Here is a 25,756-nt window from a genome sequence, read left to right as displayed (position 1 = left end):
CCTTGGGGAGAGGGAGGGGGGCCGCGGCCTCTGACCCTCTGCTCTTGGGTCTTCTTGTGTCTTGTGGCTTTGCCTCCGCAGCCTCGACGGGGTGCTGCTGGCGGAGGAGTCCAGCGCCGACGAAGGCGACCTCTACGCCGAGAACATCTCCCGGATCCTGGACAAGCTGCTCGACGGCTACGACAACCGGCTCCGGCCCGGCTTTGGCGGCAGAGGCAGCCCAGGTGGGGCTCCTGCTCCTCCCTGGCCCCTCCAGCCCCGGACCCTCGGGGAGAGCGAGCGAGGAGCAGAGGGAGAAGGCGGAAGAAGAGCCTCGAGGGCGCTTCCCGGGAGAGAGGCCTCCCGCCAAGGCGGAGCAACCTGGGAGCCGGGCCGGGAGGGCTTGGACGGGCCGGGCAGCCCCTCCTCTGAAGCTGGGACCCCGCACCGCCCGCCCGCCCGCCCTGGGAGGGAGGAGGAGGGGGCCGCCAAGGGATGCTCTGGAGCGCAGCAGAGGGAAGTTTCTTGCCTGGTGGCGGCCTTTCTCTCTTGGACGGCGAGGCCCCGGGAAGAAGGAGGAGGAGGGTCGGGCTAGGAGGGCTCTCTGGGCCAAGACGGACCCCCGGGGGACCTCGGGCAAGTCACACTCTCTCAGCCCCAGAGAAAACTTGCCAAGAGAAATAAAGCCCGGGATAGGATCATCTTAGGGTGGCCATAAGTTGGAAATAAGAATACTAATCCGAATACTTTAGCCCCTCTAACCCTCTCCATTCTTCTGGGGTGGCTTCCCCCCCTTTTCCCTCCCAGGAGCCGTGACAGAAGTCAAGACAGACATCTACGTCACCAGTTTTGGCCCAGTGTCAGATGTGGAAATGGTAAGAGCTCCCAGAGGCCCTGACGGCCCCTCTCCCCCAATTTAGGGGCACCCCCATTTCTCGTCTCCCCCCCCCACCTCCCCGGGCCCTGGCCCTATTTCCCAGGCGCCATCCAGGCAGCCTCTGAGGGGACTGTCATTAGGGCAGATTAGGCCTTTTAATCCCCTCCACAATCTCTGCCTGGCCAGGCCTTTCCTGTTGGGGCGGCCCAGAAGCTGCTTGGCACAACAAGGGGAGGAGAGGGGTTTTAAAATGTATTAGTCTTCGGTGGTGCTCAGGGATCTGCAGGAAAAAGACGAGGGGCTTGAGCAGCCTTCCCAAAGGAATGCTTGGGCCGCCAGGCCAATGTGGGCCATTCCTGCTTGCCCACCCCCCTGGACAGGCTGGACTGGACTTGTTGGGGAAGGCACCCGCCCCGGATAAGAAGATTGAGGCCAGGATGATACCAGGAATTACAAGGCAGAGCACAGAGCTGGGCCAGAAAAATGTAGCCAAGCTCACATCAGACAAAACAGAGAGTGGCCCTTCTTTGCTCAGGGGAAGAGCAGATGGCAGGGGGCTCTTAGTTGGGGGACCAACGTGATACCTGTGTGTGTTTCACTCAGAAAGTGTAACCTTGGTTGCCCACGGCCCACTGTTATTAGGAGCACTTCTGGATGCTGGATTCAGTTTTGAATTAGGTTCCCTCCCTGTCCCCTTTTACCTTGCCCTTGCAAATTGGTTATTGGTCACCTCAGAATGCCCCAATGGTGCTTACACTTCCTCCTGAAACGAATGAGACTTCAGCTGCCATTTTACAGTGGGCCCTTGGTATTTGCTGGGGTCTGGTTCCAGGAAATGCCATGGATAACAAAACCTGTGGATGGTCAAGTACCATTGTATATACGGTAATGGGGTAGTCAGATGGTGCCCTTTATATAAAATGGCACAATCAAGGTTTGTTTTTGCGAATTTGCGAAATGATTTTTAAAACATTTTCAAGCTGTGGACGGTTGAATCTGAGGATGCAGAATCTATGGAGATTGAGGGACGACTGTATAGACTTACTTCTGAGTAGATTTATATAGACTTGAGCGCTTTCTGTCATGTTTATGCTTAGAGTTGGATTGGTGTTCTCAAGTGTTCTGGCTGTTGGTTTTGTTTGCCTGCTCACATAGGCTGATTCTGTGAAGTTCTTGCAAAATTCACAGTAATGCTCTCAGAAAAGGATTTGAAAGATGGAACATAATCTCGCATATCTGAAAGACATCTGTTTCCCTCCCCTACTTTTAATAAGGGGTCATATACTTCATGAAGACATTTGGAGGGGACAGGGGACTGCTGAAATAGCCTATTGCTTGCCCTGTAAAATGGAATACTTAGTTCATTTGCCCATGACATTACACTTTATGCAAAAGAGTCATGGGTTTGGGATCTTTCATGGATGGCCATTTTCTTTTTTGGGGGGGGGGGGGGGTGGGGGGGGTAGTAACAAGAGTGTAACCAAATTTTGTAACCAAATTACATTTTTAAAAAATTATAATTAATACATGTGAAGTTACTTTAGCCAATGAATTTGTTTATTGGTATTTTTTTTTAAAAAAAGTTACTGTAATGGGCATTTCAAGCAGTTATTTAGCATGAATTTGGCAATCCTTATTCAATTCTCTGATGTGACAGAAAGTAATGGAAAGTAATGGTAGAGTGAAATCAGTGCAACAAGTAACATAACAAGTTATGAGCAAACAGTAACAGGCTACTTTTTAAACACTGTAATGAGTAACAGAATACATTACTTTTGAAAGTACAGTCGGCACTCCATATTCACAGATTTCTTATCCTTGGATTCAGCCACCCATGGTGTGAAAACATTTTAAATGTATATAAATTCCAAAAGGCAAATCTTGATTTTGGCATTTTGTATAAGTGACAACATTTTACAAATGCCACTGTATTTAATGGGATTTGAGCATCCATGAATTTTGGTATCCATGGGGTGGTGGTGTATGTGTCCTGGAACCAAACCCACTGAAACTTTCCAGCCATGATAAAGGACTTTATTACACAGGAGGCAAGCGCCTGCATCCCATGAATAAAGGGTCATTTCTCATGAATATCCTGGAAGAGCCGGATTGTTTTTGAACAACGTTACACAACGTCGCCATTATCCTAGCATTATCCCATGAATAAAGATTCTGCAAAATTGCACCACTGGGATAATGCTGGGATAATGTTGATGTCGTATGAAAACAATCCTGCTCTTGTGGGATATTCACAGATTTAATGGCCATTTATTCACAGGATGTGGGTCCTTGCCCCCTGTGTGATAAAGTACTAAGACTAAGAGTTTGTTTTCAGACCAAACTGTGTCAGAAATATGAAGGAAGAAAGTCAGCCAAAATCCTCATTCATGTTGGAACACTATGGGTTCTTCGTGTCTAAACAAATTCTCTGAGCCACTTAACACAACAGCATTCATTAAGAACTGAGTTTTCTGTAATCCTCACTTGAAATGAATGAAAGCACCACAAAAACTAGCATTGGGCTGATCTAGCTTGTGTAGGTAGGATTTTATAGTATAGTGATCTTAGATCCCTAGGGAATGAAATTTGGAATATAATGTGGTGGTAGTGGTAGTTAGGATGATGTGTTATCCTGAAACTCTTGATTTTTAATTATAATGGGGACCTTGTCAAAATTTAGAAAGATAAAAGGTAATCTCATCCCTATCTAACAGGTTTCCCATTTTCAGGATTGTTCCAGTTGACCCCTTGTTGGAGGCAGGCCAGCTAAAGTCAAAAGCTAGTATCTTAGGACAACTAGACTTTTTTTTTCTTTCTGTTTTCAGATATCTTTATTGAAGGCCATGCATTGCTCTCAGTTGTTGTATTTCAAATCGCTGTAGATTTACTTTGTGAAAACACAGTCTGCATTTTCTAGTACAAAAAACTAAAAATCGTTCAGGAATGTAGACAATATTCAGCTTAAATAGCGGAAAAGTGCACCAGGTACTGCTGCACTGCAGACACTTCTGCATGTTCCATAAGATTTTAAATAACTATGCTGTCAACACACAATATAAAGAGCAATTATGAAAAAAAAAGACAAATATAACAAGACTTTTTAAATGGATGGCCTTACCATTAGACACCAGAACCTTTATTTCAAGCATTTTAACTTTGCCCTTCTGGCTTTTACAGATCAATCCTTAGAAATCTTCCTTTTCTTATAGTCTTCTTACTCTTTTCATGAGTTATTCTCATTTTCTCTTCTATTTGCTTATTATTTCGAAATGAATCTTTACCAAATCACTCATTTTATTCCCACCAATCCTATGGTTCTCACTCTAGGAAAGCTTTTATTCTACCACAGCACTGTTAAATCCAAGTCTCTGCTAAAAAGCTACTTTTATCTTGTCCAAAACCAATATTGCATATTCATTTTAAGACATTAATATAGGGAATTACATTTTGTTTTATGAATTCACGTAAGGTTTGTGTTTATTATGTGATTGCAAATTATGCACTCCATTTTTGCTTACTGATATGAAACCCTTTAAGAAAGGGATATTTTTCTTTCCTTCACAGGCTGGCTCCTTTTTAGTAACTATTTAAGAATAATAGGATTAAAGTGATTAAGAAGCAGATGGAATGGGGCTGACTTGTCCATGTAAGCTCTCCTACCAAGAAACCACATATTGTTACTTGAATGTCAAGGTGGGCAACCTGCATCCCTAGTGCCACATCTGGTCCTTGACCTAATTTTATGTAGCCCTCAACCTAATTTCAGAAGCTCTCTGCAAGTGGTGACCTCATACCTCTGACGAGAGAGATGTCTTTCTTTTTCTGGGCACCTCCCCCCCCCACACACCCCTAAGATGGGGTAGAGAAAAGCATGCCAGAAGGAAAGGGGCTGGGGATAGAGATAGAGGCTAACAACTAAAAGAAAGGAAACAGGTTTGGGTCGTGCAGACTTCCAGTATATGTCCTTTGACAGGTAACCCCAACAGGGAAAAAATGTTTCCTCTACTAATTCTGTCTTCAGTAGTTATTTAGTTGATTTGTTTTGCTATAGGAATATACAATGGATGTTTTCTTTCGCCAAACATGGATTGATGAGAGGCTGAAATTTGGTGGGCCCACAGAAATTCTGAGGTTGAACAATTTAATGGTCAGTAAAATATGGACACCAGACACCTTCTTTAGAAATGGGAAGAAGTCAATAGCTCACAATATGACAACTCCCAATAAACTTTTCAGGATAATGCAAAATGGCACCATTCTCTATACAATGAGGTAAGAATAACTAGTTTTTTTCTGTTTCATAGCCCTCTTACATGAGGGAGGGGAGTGGCTTTTGTGGTGATTAATTTCAGTTGTGCTCTCCTCCTTTTTAGACTTACGATTAATGCTGACTGCCCAATGCGTCTGGTAAACTTTCCTATGGATGGACATGCTTGTCCATTGAAGTTTGGGAGCTGTAAGTCCGCAAAAACTTCATATCTTCCAATATAAGCAAAGTTTTAAAAAGCATAACATAAGTTCATCTGACATACTGCCATTTTTGAAGTAATACTGCAGGGCATTATAGAAGTATGCAGTGAGTTTCTTTGGAAAGAAGTGTTAGAAGTAAAAAGAACAGACATTGTTAGCTAAGATTTTTTTTTTAAAAAAATCACATTTAATTTTTTTAATCAAATCTGAATTAAATTCACAAGATCAAAAACATTCTGTTGGGTTAATTGACAAAGAATTGACAAAATAGTTCTCTACTACTTTATTTTCTGCTTGAGATCAGGTTTTATTTAATTTTCCATTTTTTTCATATATTCATCTAACTGAGGTTGATGTATACATAAGTGGTTCATGTGACTTTATGATAGAGATAGCTTTTAAATAGTTTAGCAAACATAGGAATGGAACAGGTATGACTTGTAAATTACATGATGTGTATTAACATCTTCCAGCATCACTTTTGTTACTTAGCCACTTATGCACATATGGTAATATATGCATAAAATCAATTTTGATTCTTTATTATTATTTATCCCATGTCGTAATTATCTTACACATTTCCCTTGAAGCCATATATATAATTGCAAGGTAACCTTGAAAGCATATTCTTTAAAATTAAGTGAAAACTGAGTAGCAGTCTTAAACAAATTAAACCATTGATTTGAACTTGCATTATTTAGATACTGATTCTGTTTAAGGGTATAATTTAAAATAGAGATTGTTTCATTGTCATTTAGAATGTTATGCATTTTAGCTAACTTTTTTTTTAGAGGCTAGTGGTTCAAATTAGATTACCAGTAATTTTTTCTCTGTGTTAAATCTTTTGTTTTGGTATATCAGTAGAACAGATATATCACACTGAGGTGTAGTTTGCACACAAGTAAATGAAGTTTACTTCATTATCTGAAAATATTTAATTATACATATCAAAGACATGATTCTGTCAAATGTTAAAATACACAAATGGCAGCAGAAGATGCTAGGGGAGCTAATCTCTTTCTATACATATCACATGTTGCTAAAAGAGTTCTTCAGTGATGAAATTGTCATTTAAATAATGCGAGTAATTGAAAGAATTCTTAACTCATAAAAAACAATTAAATATTATGGAAATATTAATATGATATTCATTTAGGTATTAGATCCTTGCTAGGTTAAAGATGCTCTTCTGATTTAGATCTACAGCCATGTATGTAAGGGAAAGGAAGCCAGATTAAGGCCAAGTCAGGTGGAACAAGGTTTCATTTTTTTTTAATATGACCTTTAGGATGATAGATCCATGGAAGCTCTGTTCTGTCTGTCTCACCTTAATTAGATACAATATGTACAGCCATGCTTTTACAACATTATTTTTCTAAGAAAGGAAGAAAACATTTATCCCCACTGAAATTGCAGCCAGTGATGGAAATTCATATGGTGATAGCCTATGTTTGGGATAAAATCACTGATCAAGCTCTTCTCAGGAACAGTGTTTGTTTGAGTCAGTAGACTTTTTCTGAGAGAAGGACTTGTGTAGTTCACTGTAGGGGAAAGATGTGACCACACTTTGGCGGGGTACATACCTCCGCTTTGCGGCGCTCTGCCGCCGCCGCCAGTAGGTCCGCGGGGGAGCCGGAGCCTTCACACGGCCCGACTCCCGCACGGACTGAAAAAGAAGCTCCAAAATGGAGCTTCTTTTTCCGTCGCGTTTGCGACGTAGCGAGGCGCCAGGGGCGCACTCGCTACATCACAAGGGACGCGACGCGTACGGACGCTCAGCGTCCGATACGCAAAGATGGCGCCGGCCATGTAGAAGGGCCGGAGCCATCTTGTACGGACGGAGTCCGTACTAGGCCCAGGGGCGTCTAAAAGAAACACCCCTTTTTTAAAATGGGACGTCCTCCGGACGTCCCAAATGGCAGTTTAGAAAGCCCCTTTCTTCCCTTTCTTGTTTTCTAGCCAAACTTAGGAATGTCTTGTTCAAGAGTGTGTTAATACTGAGACAGATATTTGCCAAGCCCGTACATACCCCAAGTTACCTAAGGTGCTTTGCATTAAATCCTGAAATTGCCAGTAAGGGATGCACAATATCATGTTTCAGGACTCAAGTTTAGAATATTTGTCTCATGGAATTTGTGTTAGAGTGTTAAAATAAGTTTGTCTTGCGACTTGCTCCAGGGTATCTTGCCCAAGCTGAATGGAGCATAAAGGATCCTGATGGAACTGAATTTTTAATTGCACATCTCTAGCTTTGAATAAAAGTTATCTTTCCAGCCTCTGCATGTCTTCTTACCCATTGTTATGACAGAGAAAGTGACCAAGGTAGACTAGGTTGAAGTAGTTTATCTGTCACTGATAATCATGCCTTTGATAAGATTGAAGGATATGAAAAAAAAAATCTTCCTTGCTTGCTGGAATGCAACAAGGAAGAGTATATAAAATGGGTCTCAAAAACTCTCTGGATGTCAAATAATGTCTCTATATGTTTGAGAAATTCACCGGCTCCTCTCCCTGTTGTCAGTCATAGATTGTTGGTGAGAGGGGGACTCAATAATACAGTGAGTTCTGGATAAGTGATGTCATAATAAGTACATTTTTACTATCATCATTTCTGAAATAACCAGAAATAAAGGTCAACTCAGGAAAATGGATGAATCATTTTGGAATTGTGTTATAATCATTCCTAAATTTCACCTGTTTTGAAACTTGCAGAGCAGTGGCTGCATCACTTGTCTGCAGCAAAACCAACATCACATAGCACCTTTAAATCTAGAAGCCAAAGTACTCTATGACCATATTTATTTTAAAATAGGTATAGATTGGATGTAGAATAAATTAGCCATTAAATCAACAGCACCTACATTATGATTAAATATCTTTAAGTCCCACTGATTTCCTTTCCACATAGGGAGTTTTGACTTTTGGGAAAGTCATCCTGATTGTATCTTTTTCATATTATAGATATTTGCCTACATTTTCCACCAGTTTTAAAATTACATACAAATTGTACATTCAGTGTAAATTCATGTTTCAGGTTTATGCTAGAGAAAAGCAAAATGTTAGCATCATTAGTTTTCACTTTAGCAAATTGGAATACAGGTATGAATGTAAATCCCAAATTTATCCATCATTGTGCACTAAAAGAGAAATTGCAATTTTGTTCCTTCTCCCCGTGGCATGGCAAGATTTGTTGCATGTTGTTGGAGAGATTTTGCTCATTTCATTGCTTCTTCTGCACATTTTTGTAAAATGTGCGTAATTGGAAAATATGATGTGTTTACCTTCTGCATTTAGATGAGTTGTTCATTTTATTTTTATCAATCAGCTGGTCCTTTTGAACATATTCTCTGTGTGTGCGTGTGTGTGTATGTATTTAACCTCACAGAGGGAAAATGCATTGGCAAGGTTTTAGTCATTCAGCTTGATATGAGTTGTTCATGTTCCCATATGTTCTGACCAGAGGTGGGGAAACATCTGGTGCTGGCGAAGAACTGGCTCTGCCATGCCTCCTTACTGGTGAGGGTAGCTAGGGCTGATGGGAACTGGAGTTCAGCAACCATTCAGAACCACAGCAAATGGAGCAGGAAATTTGTGAGTGGAACAGTACACAGAGCACAGATCGTACACTCCATGGAGGCCACAGAATTTAGCAGAATATAGATTTTCCTGCATATTTTGATATTGAAAGTTTATGGATATCATAGTTTTCTTCTTTCTCCCTTCTTGACTCAGATGCCTATCCTAAAAGTGAGATTATTTATACTTGGAAAAAAGGACCATTATATTCAGTGGAAATACCACAAGAATCCTCCAGTCTTCTCCAGTATGATCTGATAGGGCAAACAGTCTCTAGTGAAACAATAAAGTCTAATACAGGTAAGCTCATGATTCCATGTGGAGTGGCAACATTAGCAAGCTTGTTTAGTTTCTGAGCATATTTAGTGAAATTGGCTCTATTTGTTGGAAAATCTACTGACTTCCTCTCAGAGACTTATGTTCAACATGGTGCTTTAACATGTCCATAGCATGTCCTGTCCTTCTGACAGTGCTCCAGTTACCAAGTGAAAATGGTAAGATTGTTGCCAGGATTGCTCCCCACAATGCCAGGCAACACTTTCTTTCCTGTCACACAGCAGGCAATTTTAAGCAGAGACAGGATGCAGAATCAGGAGAGACTATGTGTCATGGGCACAATGAGCCCAGCTTTTGCCTCTAAATTTTTCTCTAAGATTGCCCAGAAAACCAATTGAATAAAGACGCTTACTTGCAAGGTTATTTTTTCTCTTACTTGCAAGGTTAGTGTACTCTGTAGTTCATTGTCCCTCCCTAAGGACTAGAAAAACTAGAATGAACTATGCAGGGGGGGATGTCAAAAGGGTAAACATTTGCAAATTTATTTGTTTTATCTGATCCAGTTCAGGTCTGTAAAGCCTGCTTATTCACATTTTTTTTTAAAAAATATTGAGTACACCAGCTCTGCCTGCCTGCTTATTTGAAATGTTCCAAGATAATACATGGACAAAGGTAATGCTGATATACTTGTTTCCTAACAGGTGAATACGTAATAATGACTGTTTATTTCCACTTACAAAGGAAGATGGGCTACTTCATGATACAGATATATACTCCCTGCATCATGACAGTCATCCTTTCTCAGGTGTCTTTCTGGATTAATAAGGAGTCTGTTCCAGCTAGAACAGTTTTTGGTATGAAGGTTATGATCTCAGCCCCAAACCACTCTGTTTCATTCCATTTCAACCATTTTTCATTGCTTATATGTTTCCTTTAGGTGAATATTCACTTCAGGTGCTCTATTTTCATCTACAAAGGAAAATAGGCTATTATCTCATTCAGACATACATTCCATGCACTATGACTGTAATCCTCTCTCAAGTTGTGTTTTGGATCAACAAGGAATCTGTTCCAGCAAGAACTGTGGCTGGTATTCATGCTTTTTTTACCCTCATGATCTTCGTTCATTAATGTGTTCGTTCTTGCATTGTTTTGTGTCTTATGCTGTTCTGTGGTGGAAGTTAGCATTAGGATTAGAGTTTTCCTTTCCTATCCTTTCTTTCCCTTTGGAAAGACAGTAACAAAGGAATTAAGACAGTGATGTTTTACTGCGAATATGTCCCATTGAATCAATGAGTCGTACTTTTAACTAAGACTAGGAGCAAATTTGTTCAGTTTGCATTTTAGTTTAAACAAATCTAATTTCAAATTTTCAAATTTTATGTTGAATAAAATAATCTGCAAAATTTTCCCTTTCCTGAATATTGCATTGGTGTTCTCCAGTTAAAAATGTGTACACAAATATATGTATTGAGCAGATGTGGACACAAGAATGCAGTTATTAGGGGAATACAGTGGTACCCCGGGATACGAATTGATCGCGTTACGAAATTTCCGGGGTACGAAAAAGTTAGCTTGGAAAAAACTGTTCCGGGTAACGAAAGATTTTTCGGGTTACGAAATTTTTTTTGGTGTGTTTCGGCGCTTTTTGGCACGAAATTTAAAAGCCGTGGCTTTCCAGCGCTAGCGGTTTCGGGTTGCGAAATCTTTCGGGTTACAAACGGCGCCGCGGAACGAATTAAATTCGTAACCCGGGGTACCACTGTACTATGCATTGTATTCAGTCAGTTTGCTTACATTATATCCATTAAGGAAAATTGCATACAGAAATGAAATTTAGGAGAGTTGTGCACAAAAATGAACATGCATTTTAATATATACTTAAAAGACAGTGAATTCTCAATGATTGGAAAAAATTGAAAAATAAAAAATGATAAGATTCATCTGTCTTGGCTTCTGATTAATCATGAGCCGGCTTTTCTACTTGCTGAGGAATATCACAGTGCAGGGCTTTTTGTTGTTCTTGTTGTTTTAAATAAACTGGCTTAGCATCAGATCACAAGCCTGCAGATCTGTGGAAACTCACCAGATAGGAAATGTCCTTGTACCCAGTGGGTTTGAATTCTGCAAACTTGTGCTCTGCCTATACTTCTGCAGAGATACCTATTGAAAAATAACAGGGTTTCCTTCTGATCATAAATGGCTTGCAACTTAGGGGCGAAAAAGACCACCCAAGGGTGGATCCAGGGTCTCCTGGCGCCACTTATTCCAGTGCTGCATCAGCGACATGCATTGCCCCAATCTGACTGATAGCTGCTATTTCAAATCAGCCTCTGAAAAAGAATTGGTTATTTCCTACTCCTTTTCAGGCTGGTTCTTTTCATTTAGAGAGGCACTGGGGCAGCTTCTGGCTGCATTCGGGGTGTTCATCGTCTAAACATGCACCCAATGCAACCTGATGGCATCCCTTTTGGTCCGTCTGTTTCGGGCCATGGTCTATAAATTGGTTAATTGGTTGAAATGACATATGACACTAGTGCAAAGGGAGTTTAATTCACTAAGTTTGAAAATATTATATTCATGGAGTCCTTATGTCTTTCTTTCCATTCTTCCTTTCCAGGGATCACTACTGTTCTCACCATGACTACACTGAGCATCAGTGCCCGCCACTCTTTGCCCAAGGTGTCTTATGCTACTGCCATGGATTGGTTCATTGCTGTGTGCTTTGCCTTTGTCTTCTCTGCACTTATCGAGTTTGCAGCTGTCAACTACTTTACCAATCTTCAGACTCAGAGAGCAATGAGGAAGGCAGCCAGGGCAGCCGCACTAGCAGCCGCCCTCTCAGCAGCTACTGTACCGGCGGAGGATGAGATAGTCTCGGTAATTGCTCACATTTCTGATAATAAGCATCATATAGGAAGAGACAGGCAAAGTAGTGAATGCCAAACAATTGAACAATATTACAGCGATCTTAGTCTGTGAGAGCTTACATAACACAAAGAGCTTCATCAGTTCAGGAATCAAGTTGTTGTCTTAGTGAAAGTGTGGGGGTTTATATAATTATTTTCTAAAAAGATAATTGGAAGAGATCTTGTTCTGCATCTGTTTTATTACAATACAGTTTCTCCACCTTCTGCATAAGAGAACAATGCAAATTGCCTTAGATAGTTTTGCAGGCATATTCCTGAGCTGTGCTATCAGTGTCATAGTCCTGCAAGCAGTGCAGGATCCTGTTCAAGTGGATATACACTGGCCACACATTTTTGGATCAGTTTGTAACAGGCATTCTGTAAGTGGGTCATGGGTGCGGTGAAAGGAAATTAGACTTTACATAGACTTGGCATCTTCACATAAGCTTGGCTATGTTGGAGGAAGCCCAGCAAAAGGCATGAAACTGGAAGCTCACTGTGCCTGACTCTTATGAGATACTGAAGTGCTTTATTTCAGGGAAGAAAAAAAGATCCTACACAGATGATGCCGAGCACAGTGTGCCCCCCTCATAATAGAAATATGATTGAAGAATGGCTTAGCAGCTGCAGCACTAAATTAAACCCCTCTGTGCCACATTTTCCTCTCTACTAGGGATGTGAAAATCTGTCATTTTTGTTCTTGTTGTGTTTTTTAGAGCCACACTGACATTCTAGTCCCATACCAGTTCCATCTTGGGTTACACTACTTTTTTATTCTTCCCGAAATGAAAATTCATGTGTACTTTTCTACAATCCCTCCCTCCTGGTAAATGCACTTTTTAAAAAAAATAAAAGAAACAAAACCTTATGACACCTTAAAGATTGTCAATATTTATTTGGCATATTTTTAATGGATTCTGGCCCACCTCATTAGATCCATCTGATAGGGTGTTTTGGAGTTCACAAAACATCATGACAAAGAAAACTACCTAGTATTAAAAGTGCCACAAGCCTCTTTGTTGCTGCCGCAGATGAAACATATCTATGCCCTTGGCCATTTTATTTTTCTAATAGTGTATTTTTGTATGCATATGTACATGGCTTTTTATGCCCTATCCCAGTGTTTCCTAAACTTTGGTCCTTCGGATGTTTTGGACTTCAGCTCTCAGAATTCCTGATTGTTGACTAAACTGAGTAGTGCTTTTGGGAGTTCCAACCTGGAGGATCAAAGTTGGGAAACGTTGACCTGTCCAAAAAGGGACATAAACATGCATAGCTTACTAACAGAGTGTCAACCTTCCTGTGAGCAAGCAATAAAGTTGAAGTTTAAAATTTAAAAAAATCTGTTTTAAAGAAGATCTTGTTGGAGGTTTCTGAAAATCTACATAATTTGGAGAATGTCAACAGAGTTATTCCTCCCACTCACAATCACTCAAAGAGATAGATCACTAGCAGTTTCAAGACAGATAAATCAAAAGTATTTTTGAAGTAAAAAATTAAGGAATTCACTGCTGAAATGTATAAGCATGATTACAGGCTTGAAAGGGCTATTATTTCTGGGAAAGTCTAAAGCTGGGGTGGAGAAACTCTGGTCTTTGAGATCTCTTGGTTTATAACTCACATAAGCATGGTCAGTAGTAACAAACTGCTGGAATTGGAATCCAAAACATCTGCAAAGTAAAAGGTTCTGCCCCCCCCCCCCCGGTCTAAGCAGAGACCTGGAGTTACAGAGTCATGATATATCAGGTTTTGGCACCTTATAAATATGTGTGTATGTGCGCACTTGTGCAAGCATGAATATTTGTGCACATGCACGCACACACACACAGACGTGCAGGTGTTACAACGATCCCCTTCTACATTTGTGATTTTTAAGGCAGGAGTGATCTTTTTATAACTAATTAACCTACCATCCAGTCTAATCTTATGCAATGTCAGTGTTTCCTAAGACACACTTGCAAGAGTACTCAGTGTAAATGAGTTATTTTTGCCCTCCCTGTAAACACTTCTCTATATTCATAGTCTGCCTTGATGACTCTGAATTCTGGATGCTTTGTGTGGATAGCATGTGACCCCCCCCCCCAGATGTGCAGTACTCTCACTCTAGGACATGGTGCTTTGAGGATGCTTGTTAGTTTTGATAGTGAGTACAAGTTGTCTGATTGCTCTTCATGAAGTATATTATCTCATTTGAGTTTGCTCAAGAACTGAGAAAAACCTTTGATTGAGATCCACATGCATAGCAGCAGGTTAGGTGAAGGATGGTTCCCTCGCAAATAAAATCCTACCCCCTGCAATTCCTTGGTTCTGTTTAGGATATACAGGTTTGGTCTTGTAAAAGTTATTGTTAGTGGGTGACGGTGTGGGGAAAAATCTTTTTAGTATACAGAATCGGATATATTCTCCAGCACAATCTCTTTCCATCTTTATTTATACTTTTGCTCCTGCTGTTCATCCTGTGCCCAAATTACTCAGTATATAGGCTGCTGAAGTGTAGGAGGTCAGCCATGTGTTTGATGATCAAGCTGTGTAGGTTTTACAAAATCTGATATTGTTGTTTAGTCATATCTGCCTGCTGTGGAAAAGAGATTTAGATTTTGCCTTCTGCTCTAGAGGTTTTCACTGAAGGTTGCAATCTCTTTTTATTTTATTTTTTTTTATTATTGGACAAAGGCTCTGTGTTTGCCTCAGGCAGCTGATACTGGATGTTATGAAAGGGAAGCAAATTGCTAGTTATTTTATTTATTAATGCTGCATTTTTACTGCTTGGGAAAGTTGTTTGTAAGATATTCTTGCTTCAGGTGCCAAAATAACTTGACCAGGCAATACTATGTACTTAGATTGGCAATGTACGAGTTTGGGTGTGTGGGGAAGGGGAAAGTACAATTTGCTGTTCTGCCTCAGGAGGAAGAATATCTCTGGCCAGTTCTGCACTGAATCATAGAACTCTGAAAGTTACTTTTGAAAGTGAATCTGATGCCATACAGACGTCATCCATAAATTACCAAGCATCACCCTACTAGCTTTCAGTTACAGATGGCTTATACTTTTTAGAAATAACTTTCCAAAACATGGCTGTGGAGAAGACTGCACATGCATTCTATTAATTGTGCTTAGAATCTCCTTTCCCTCTGGCTAAACTCATACATGTTGGGAACAAAGGGGCAGGGACAAAGACATTGTTGGGGAGGAGGAACTGTCATGTGGTACCCCATTTCCTCTCCACATGTTCTTTGATTGTGTAGAGACCTAATGCTCCAATAGGGATTGAGCTTGCTCATGCTGCAGTTTTGCCATGGACTGCTGGGTTGAAGAAGCTACTAATGGCTAGTACCGCATTTCTGCTAATATAAAATCTAGCAACTGCTTACCCAGACCTGTTGCCATCCTTAAGGGAAACATGCAGATTCCTTTCCTAAGACATGACTTGTCCATTAAAAAAAAAAAGAAGGGGCAACCTGAGTATGATTTGTAGCCACGACACTTACAACTGCATTTCCCGTAGTCAATCTTGTGCCATGCATTAGAATCAAGTTATAAAACTTTTTCTTGGTCTGTACTATACATTTGGAGTGCACTAGGTTTGTAGGCACTAAGAAAAATACATGGAGGGGGATAAGAGAAAAAGGGAGGAGAAAATTTCATTCCATTTAAGTGAACTTTGGAGATGTTTATGTCATCACCTAACATTGCCTTTGAAAGTGACCACAGAATAGATACAGTTGATGTTTTGCTATTGCATATGCATATAAATTATTTTATCGTTTTTTAAATATAGCTATGGACATGTTTATGGACAAGCTTGGTAACATTTTAAAAATGCATTTGCCCCACTCTCCATTCCCAAGTTCAATATTCAGTGAAATAATTTCAGAGAGCCAAACTATTACCTTTCTGAAACCTGGCTACACCTGGCTCTCACACTATAGCTTGTTAAGATGCCTAGAAGCAGAGGCAGCACCTTATTATTCATTTTTTTGTTTTGTTTCCAACACTTTATAGAAACATCTAAGACTAAGCACACATAATATACTTGTTAATGTTCAGAAAATGTTATACGGATTTTAAAAAATGTCATGACATTTGAGAAGGGCTTGGTAGAGACAAGTGAAATATCATCGATTTGTTCATTTCATATTACCTATTAGGTATATGTTGTTACAGCAAAATAAGGTTATAAAAGCAATAAGAGTTACCGATAAATAGAAAGGTTTGGAAAGTAGAATGGGACTGTATGTGATTACCTGAGTGTAAACATGAAATGAATCTTAAATGCAGTTTTTGTATGTAACAAAGTTATGTAGTCTAGCCTTAGAAGTCAACATGGAATCCACTGGAACTAGCAACCTATGTTGAACTTGGTCTTAGTAAACGTATTTTGGCTTATAGCCTTAATTCTTAATGGCAATTACTCAAAATTAACCCTATCTGCTTAAAACTGCATTCCATTAAAAACAAAAGAAGTTACTCTCCAATGGTAGGTGTACAAATGCTAACACACAACTCTGAACCAAAACAGTCTTGTTCTTGAGAAGACCTGTCCTTTCCCTCAACCGGGATTGGCACTACTAAGTGGAATGAGGTGTCTGCTATTACCAAATCTGGGCATGGTAGCAAAGTGTCAGAGGACAAAGTGGTGCCCTGCAGGCTGCCCTCAGGTGTGTTACAGCTAATGCCAATGTTCAAACAAGACTCATCTGTCATAAGTTTATTACATGCCATTTCAAAACCATTCTGGGCACAGGATGGGATTGGCATGGAATGGTGAGAATGGGTGTTACTGCATAGGAGCTGCTGATGCTGCTGGGAGTCCCTAAGCCATACCCCATCCATGCTATGGCAGCCAATTTTGAAGAACAATTTTGAACCCTTCTTCAAAATTGGCTGTCATAGCATAGAAGGGGAACAGCTTGGGGACTTCCGGTGGCATCAGTGGCATTCTCCTGCGCAGTAATATCTGTTATCACCCATTCTATGTCGATCCCATCCTGTGCCCAGAATGGCCTGGAAATCGTGTGTGATAAATTTGTCAGTCTAGCTGGTCTTTGTGTGCAGAATGACTAACAATGCTATTTTGTTCCCTGCCTTAGGTGGCAATATGTTTTTCACTAGCACTGTCTTTAATTTCAGTTAAATGTTGTAGTTCAGCTTGTCCTTTGGATCTTGGGTAAAGGGAATTTTCTCTCCATTCCTTCACTGCTTGAACAGCAAAACAGTGTCTATGTGGTAAAGCTTGAAGATCTATCCTTGGAGGCCATGGGTTGTCCATATTTCACTTGTCTGATCTTTTTTAGGATCCTATGGAGCTGCAAGGCATCGTAGAGTTAGAATCCACAGAATGCATATGCCTGCATAATACTCCTTCAAGCTGCAGCCAGTACAGCATTTACTCTCCCCTCCCCTCTATGCTGTATCTAGTGTCACAAACTCTTTCATTGCAAGATGGGAGTTAATTATTTGGGGAGCCTCATCCTTCTTAATCTTCTTAGGCCTGTTAACTTTGGTGTCTGAGATCAAAAATAAAAGCAAGGCATATGTCTATATTAATCTGGGACTCTCTTTGCACTGCTGGAATGTGTATGTTAATAACAGGCAGAATGATGCCATTGTTGATAGGAGTCAATGATTTTATCATCACATTACTCCAGTTCTTAACCTTGTTAAGCTATAATACTTGTAGTTAAATCGACTTAGTCTTCAAATCAAGGAGACCAATTAATCTCAAATCCATGTCCTTCAATGTAGCCGATTTGGCTGATGAATATGCTAGTGACAATTGTCAGTGTGCCTTTCTAATGCCAATCTCTTTGATGTATAGTGTTGTCAGTTGAGGAATGTCAAATTATTCTGGCATATGATTTAGAAAATCACACACTTCTTCCCTGGTTGTAAAAATAAAATAATAACAAAGTAAATAGCAAACAGCTTTTTGCCCTTTTGTGGCACCCAACACATGAGGAAACCACTTTAATTACCTTAGGCAACTACATCAGTCTGAATAGTGTTTATCAAAACTTCCACTGTCACATTGCTTTTATTATTCCAGCAAGAGGTTAGTATCTTTGATGTCTAGCGTTACATCCCCAAGTGTTGCTGAATTGTAGATACAGAATCTCTAACAATTGCCTATGTTCTCTGGTACTTCTGGGCTGAAGTCCATAATTTTTGGCATTAGCACAGTATTGTGCCATAGGTATTTCCAGTTACAATCTGATTTCATTCTAAATTATGTGGTATACAGTAGCTATGTGCTTAATATAGACTATATTAAGATAGAACAACTATGATTATAAATCACATTGAGAGAATATCATCTGTCATTTTAGAATAATAATTCAAATTCTGGAGTGACATTGGTCACAAACAGTATATACTATGCTTATATTTATATCAGAGTTAAAATGAAGTAAAATCTGATTCTAGATATTGAATCGAATAGTAAGCAACAAACATAGGGAAACTAAGCCAAATGATGCATGAGTTTGGATATTGTCTGTGCAAACTTTGATATGTTACTTTCAGAGAATGCAATGACAAATAAAGGTAATACATTTTTAAAATAAGCATAGAAAAGCTTTTTACCTGCCAGGTTCCTGTATATCATCCATGTTTCCTTCTACTAGCATTTCTGACATTACTAGAACCAAGAGACCCAAGTGCACATACTTCCTTTTCTAAATGTAGATGCATATAATACGTAACAGAACAAATGAAAGGTTTTGTTTAATATATTAAAAGTGGATATTAGAGTTCTGTAATAGGCATGGGGGAAAAGTTTAAAAAAAAAGGGGGGGGGGTTAATTTATTTTACAACTCAGTGAAATGTTAGTGTCCCATAAGACTTGAGTTACTAATGGTCTAATGGAGAAGGATGTCTTCTTTCATAGGGTTTTCTGACATGTAACTTAAACTGTGTTGGAAGCTTACAAAATTAACGTGTGGTGGGTCAAATCAACTTGTCAGCTAGTTGTCAGTAGATCTATGTGACATAGTGAGACAAGTTTTGTGTGATCTCATAATAACTGGGAAATCAAAGAAATACTAATATTTAGAATCCAGCTACAATTCTGATTAGAAAAGGGTATCTTGGGGCTAGATATGGCAGGGATACAAATTAAGTCTGGGTTTAATAACTAAAATTAATTCTGTTAGCTAGGAAAATTAGTAAAAGTACAGTTGAATGCATGCAAAGTACCCTTTCCTTTCCATTGCACAGGTGGCTGCCTGAAAAATCCACAGAATTAAGAATGGCTTATAGAACAGATGGAATTGTTTTCCATAAGGCTGAGTCCTTTGTAGGTTTTTTTCTTTTAAAGAAAATTAAACATTGCCTCTATTTCTGTAGCAAAACCCAGAGCAGACATATATTTTCTACACCAGAGTTAAAAGCTCCTTGATGAACTAGTTAGTGCTTATTTGTTTAATTCATATGCTGCCTTTCTCCCCACGTAGATCCCAAGGTGGCTCATCAAGAGAATCCACATTCCAGTCTTTTATTTTTGTTTAGTTCTTTATCTTAGGTCCAGGACAGACAGGCCAAAAGTGGTGTGCTGCTGCCGATATTAGGGTTCAGGAGCACACAGTAACTGCATGTTCCCGAACACTAGCATGTAATGGTGGTGGCATCATGGCAGTGTCCCGTCCACATGGGTGCCGCCATGATGATGTAAGCGAAGTGCAGCGTACAGAAGTTGTGTTGCTTATTTCACCCTGGTGCACCTATGATGTGCCTCTGGCACCTTAAAAAGAACCTGGTTTTTCCGTGTTCTTTTTACTTCAGAGCGATGCCGCATGGTTTTCCTGCTGCAGAGTCCCTCCAGAGTTAAAACGGATGCCTCCAGACTGCCCTTTCGGGGTGGTATGTACTGCGCCTTAGTTAACCTCATGTTGACCAAATTTTTTTTAAAAAGCCGGGGCCTCTACCTTCTCCCATTTAGCTAGTTCATCAGTTTATTAAGCCAAACTTCCTTGTTTTTTTTTTTTTAAACTACCTGCAGTTGGGATGAATTAGCAAATGAGCTTGTTGATATTTGGAAGAAATATATTTTCAAGATGAGGAGTGGAAGCCAGGGTTTCAAAGGTCCATTCAGTGTTGCTGTAAAATTCTTGAAAGAGGATAATGCTGGGTTGAACAAGGAAAGAGGCTGGGGGAAACAGCTGTACTTACAGAGAGGAAAAGCAGTGAAAGGATCAATAGGAGAGAGGAGCTGATAATAGTGAAAGAGTGACTCTGCCTCTTCAGCCTATTAATTGGCTCTGCTCCATTTCCAGAAAGGAAGGAGAATAGAGGTAAAAGAAGAGAAACACTGCAAGTGACATTCGGGACATTGCAGGGTAGTTAAGTTGGCCATTTTAAATAGAGCCAAAATTATTCTGTGATATTACCTCTATAATGGTGCAAAATGAAGCACACTAGTTTTTGAAACTTCACATACTTCTTCATCAGGCAGAAATGGTAAAAGAGTGTGCCAAGTAAAGAAAGTGACCATGTTGTGTTGGGAGTATCTGCATTTTGTGTACAGATGTTTTAGGAAGTGTGTATAGATGAAACGTGACCTCCCCACAATCTTGGCTGTAAGAAGAGTGGGAGCAAAGACAGTAAAGGTAAAAGGTATAGCTTTCCCCTTTGATAAGGTTGTCAAGTCGTGTCTGACTAGAGGGTGGTGCTCATCTCTGTTATGAAGGCCAAAGAGCCAGTGTTGTCAAAGATGACTCTGTGGTCATGTGGCCAGTATGACTGTACAGAACACTGTTACCTTCCCACAGAAGTGGTGTCTATTTATCTACTTGAATTTTTGAACTGCTTGGTTGGCAGAAGCTGGGACTAGTGAGGGGAACTCACTCCGTCATGCAGTGCTTGGGCCTCAAACTGCTGACCTACTGATCTTACAATTGTCAGAGTCAGCATTTTAACATCTGGGCCACCGCGTCCCCTAAAAAGTCAATAAAATAATGCTGCGGCGTTGATCTGGCATTTCTGCTGTACAAAAAGTAGCTGCAAAAAGTAGCTCCTTTTTGCGCTGCAGAAAAGGCACCTTTGCTGCTGCGGCGGCACCATCTGGTGCTCCTTTTGGTGCTGTGTCATCTCGATGCAGTGCCAAAGGAATGCTGTGATGCCACCTTCCATGCGGTCAGGCACATGGAGTGATGGTAGCATCAGGGCATGTATAAGGGCATGTGTCAGGTGGATGCCATGCCTGCACTCTGCATATAACACCAGTCTGTACAGCCTATGAAACAGGCAAAATGTATTAGTTGAAGTCAGATCAGGCTGCTTTACTTAGCACTGAAGGAGTTAAACTGTCAAAAGAATAATTCCTAGTGTAGGATGACACAACCTGCTTGCTGAAGTGTAGCTTTTGTGTCATCAGATGCTAGGAACTGTTTTTCTCTATGTTAAACCACTCCAACGTGGTTACCCATGTAGCTGGGCCCTAATTATTGAACTGTTTCCTTATGCTATTTTGATTTATTGTTGGTATGGATTAGTGCTGACAGAGAAATTTATCATGGGGCTGATCTACCTGTTGGGAGGCTTTAGAATCCTTCCCCATCAGAAGCAGGATTTTGTAGTCTTTCATGTGGCTTAACACATGAAGTTCCTTTTAAACGTTAGCTTTATGGAGATAGTCTTTCTCTTCAAAACACTAGCACTCGGCATTTATTGCAATTGGTAGACAATGTGCTTGAGGCAGAAAGGGGAGGGATTTCCTCAAGACATTGTGATTGTCCTTGGCATGGCTTACTTTATAAGAGGGCTAGACAAGTGCACACAAGACTATTTTTCTTTCCTGGATCCAGTGGGCCACAGCAGTGTGTCTGCAAGCTGCCATTTTGGCTGATTTGGGGGCATTCTTCTTATTTTTTTTTCTGTTTTGGGGAGGTTTAGCGGGTCTGTGGGTAGTAGAGCAAAAGTGTTTTTATTTAGTGTGATTTTAGGAGATCTGGGTTGGTTTGGGGCCCCAAAATTTAAAATAAGTTCTGGGCTGGGTGGCAATGATGAGTTTGAGGGACTTCTAGGGAGGTCCTGTGGGCTGCACTTAAGGGTCCCAAGCATGTGGTTTATGGGCTGCACTCTGCCCTTCTCCACTTTAAAAAGATGTTATGCAAAATCATCTATTAATGATTATTGGTCATGACCACAGGAGACAGAGGCCCCCATGAATAACTATGACCAAATGCTGCAGACAACCAAGAACGTATGGCAGAGGGTAGGTGGCCTGTGAGAACCCTGATTAGGTGACATCCTAGGAGACTTCCCCTCTCAAATTTCCTGACTGGCTGTGCTGTTCATTTTGATTGGAATCCCAAAGACACTTGCAAGGCACAATAGATAAAGATCAAGGTTGGGCTACATGCAATGCATAGGCAGCACATGTTCCTCTACTTGATTACACTGATTACTGTAATGCCACTAAATTTTGACAGCATTGCAATGACAGAAAAATCTGTTTTTTCTCTTTAAAAGCAAGGAACACTGGGAGCTCACTCCTTGTCTTAAATCATAATCTTGTTTTTGGAAGCTTCCCAGAAATATAATTTGGCTTTAAACCAAGTCACAATTTCCCCATTAATACCCCCCTTTTAATAAAGGAATTGTGCCTCCTCTCACCCTGCTTTATCAGTGGGTTCTGGCCTCCAAATGAAACAGAATACCCAAGGAAACTGGTCACCCTTGGATTCAGTTATAACACTTTATTTGTGCTTCAAAATTACATGCTGATTTGGGAATAATGTTCCCTTCTGTGCCTTGTCTTGTGAATCTCCTTTGTTACAATGCTTGACTAACACAGTAGGTAAGACAATGGAAAGAGACTTTAGGCTTCCTGTCAGGAACTCCATTTAACATTAAGCAATCATCCTGGCAGATGCATTTTTAAAATTGTGAAACTGATTTGAACAGCCACATAAATCAAAGGATACAATTTATTGTTTCATTTATAATAGGGGTGAGCAGACTTGCTAAGTCAAGTTATTGTTATTTCACTGGCCCCCTGAGGCTCACCAAATACAAAGCTAGCTGTACATTTGTGTATGTGTATACATGCATATGTGTATGTGAGGACCCAGACAAAGTGATTCTCAATACATGCTCAGGAATTTGTTTTTTGCACCAGAACAGAACGTATGGTTCTTGAACACACAAATCCATCCCTGCATTTCTTCTACATTTTCTATGTTTTAGCAGTCTTTTTCTTTTCTTTTCGTTTCTTTTCTTTCTTTCTTTTATGGAGGAGGTGGCACCATTCCATTCTCACTGTTGTTAAACATCAGTATCTACTGTATCTACTGTACTATAAATTACCACTCTCTTCTAGCAAAATAGGATTCTAAGTGACAAAATTGTAGTGGGTGACCAGGTCATCTGTAAATGCATGTGATAAGTGCAAATAAATTTATATTTCAAATGAAGAATTGGCTTTTCATCAGTATGCTCTAGCCAGCTGGGTGTAGCTATGCTGGCAGCTTTTCCTCACTTCTGTGGGGGCAAGGTTGCTCTTGCTGCATTATCAAAATGGATTAAGAAGTGGCAGCCCCATCATGTTTTTAAATATATCATTCTTTTAAAAGCCACAGCAGGAATCCTAATAAGAACTCTATTGGCAACCTATGGCAATTATGCCTAAAGTCTTATTGAGTGATATTTCTGCTTGTTTAATTTCTTGTACACTTATTGAGCTCAGGCAACAATCTGATTTTCCCAGCAATAGCATTATATCATCAAACATCCACTTCCTGAATTGAACAGATTACAAAGGAAATGAGAGAAAGGCCCATGCCCAGAATGTCAATTTGATGCTAGTGTAATTGATTTTTTTTTCTTTAAAAACTTAACTGTATTTATCATAAGGGTTGATAATTCCGGGGGGTTTAAGAATGGCAGAAGGGACAATAAATACAGGTATTTGTTGATTTCAGCATTTAAATGGTATCTAAAAATCTAAAAAAGCATTTACTTTTGTGTTACTGCCTGCTACAATCCATTCTGTTAGCAAAATCCATTATCCATATAGCACAGAGCCGAGATGATATGGAGATATTTTAATATGGATGTTCCTTGAAAATATTCCATGCAAATATAAGATGGTAGGTATAAACTGCTTCTTTGAAGTACAGTGTGAATAAATAATACAAATAAAATAAAATAGCCATGAATGTCAGCAAAATGTAGTGCAGTAAGGAAAAGTAGCAGAATTTTAAACTCTCAAGTACATACAGTATTGCACTCCTACAAGTCAAGGATTGTATTTACATTTATAGTGCGCTCAAGTATAAATGCAGATATAAAATTCCACAGAAATATAAAATATAAAAACAAATATAAAATTCCATAGAAAAGAGAGTACAGTTAACAGATGAAAGCAATACTGACTGTCCAACCCTCTGTCTACTTCATCCCGTCTTTAAAAAACAATCCTAATTGACACTGATGAAAATAAATTACAGAAATGAGTGGATATATTGCTCTCTCCAAAGGGAATTGGAAATTAAGTTGCTTCATTGCTGCCATCAGTAATGTTCTCCAATTAATTTTCACTATTACACAGTTTCACTGTTGTAATGCACTTCTGGGAAAAAAAAACAAACAAAGAAAGAAGGTAGATATTCCATATCCACAGATTATTTTTCATGGATTCAACCATCCACTGCATGCAAATATTTTAAAAATACATAAATTCCAAAAACCAAACATCGATTTTTCCATTTTATTTAAGACACACCATTTTTCTATGGCATTGTATTTAATAGGACTTGAGCATCTATTGATTTTTGAATCCATGATGGTGGTAGGGGGTTCCTGGAACCAAACCCCAATAGATAACAAGGGCCCTCTGCAACTTGCTATGCAAATAAATGCAATATATATTTCAGTATACAGCTAATCAATGCAGCATAGTAAACAATAAGATGCCACTTCTCTATATTTATTTAAGTAAACAGACAGAATAAGATATTTACTAGGATAAGGCATTTTTATCTTCATGTAAGCCCCAAACAGTTACCCGTATCCTGTTTTTTTTTTCTATATATGCATCCATACATTTTATAAATAGCTAGATTAGGGTGCTGAAATACAAAATTAAATATTGTATGTACTGTTTTACATATTTAGAAATTAGTAAAACATATTAATTCTGTATATTTGCCCCCTCTTTGCTTCCCCACTTGCTGTCCTGCTGTGATTTTTCCACAATAGTAAAATCCCATTTTTTTCATATAATTTATCCATAGAAGGTGCTGTTTTGCACTCTCTGTCTTTTTCATACAATATTCTTGCTGCAACCAATTCATAAACTTTTAATTCCATACATTGTTGACTAACAAATTTCCCCAGTAAATTCAGAAGATGAAGCAAAGCAATAGGATAACCCATTTTTTTCTATAGTTACATTAATCATTCTTCAGTAATTTTTTGAAAAGATTAAAGGCTATTTCCATTATAAATGATAAAATCCCCTTTTGTTTCTGACATTTGCAGCAATTAATGTTATTCCTTCTTTCCTGATACATTACCTCATAGTCACCTTATATAGGTCTTCTCTGCTTGACATGTTTTATTATTATTATTATTATTATTATTATTTACTTTTCAAGCTTCACTATTTTTCCACTGGAATATTCTTTCCAATACTTTGTACTCCCTTTACCATATAATGCTTCATATTTT

At 39.5% G+C, this 25,756-nt stretch overlaps 1 protein-coding gene across 2 annotated transcripts in view; it reads left to right on the top strand.

The window, feature by feature from the left end:
* Positions 1-25,756, top strand: part of GABRA6 (gamma-aminobutyric acid type A receptor subunit alpha6) — a 41,512-nt gene that overhangs the window by 294 nt on the left and 15,462 nt on the right. The window contains exons 2-8 of one of the 2 annotated variants that reach the window (XM_042455296.1): positions 82-224; positions 787-854; positions 4,908-5,128; positions 5,230-5,312; positions 9,059-9,202; positions 10,116-10,268; positions 11,799-12,058. In XM_042455296.1, the coding sequence (XP_042311230.1) occupies positions 82-224; positions 787-854; positions 4,908-5,128; positions 5,230-5,312; positions 9,059-9,202; positions 10,116-10,268; positions 11,799-12,058 (1,072 nt within the window). Of the gene's footprint in view, positions 1-81; positions 225-786; positions 855-4,907; positions 5,129-5,229; positions 5,313-9,058; positions 9,203-9,879; positions 10,033-10,115; positions 10,269-11,798; positions 12,059-25,756 lie in introns of both variants that reach the window. The other variant, XM_042455295.1, reaches the window with a different exon arrangement.

Source organism: Sceloporus undulatus, chromosome 2 (genome assembly GCF_019175285.1).
Source record: "Sceloporus undulatus isolate JIND9_A2432 ecotype Alabama chromosome 2, SceUnd_v1.1, whole genome shotgun sequence".
Taxonomy (NCBI): Eukaryota; Metazoa; Chordata; class Lepidosauria; order Squamata; family Phrynosomatidae; genus Sceloporus; species Sceloporus undulatus.
Note: the sequence above shows the minus strand (reverse complement) of the source record. Positions and strands in the feature narration are given on the sequence as shown.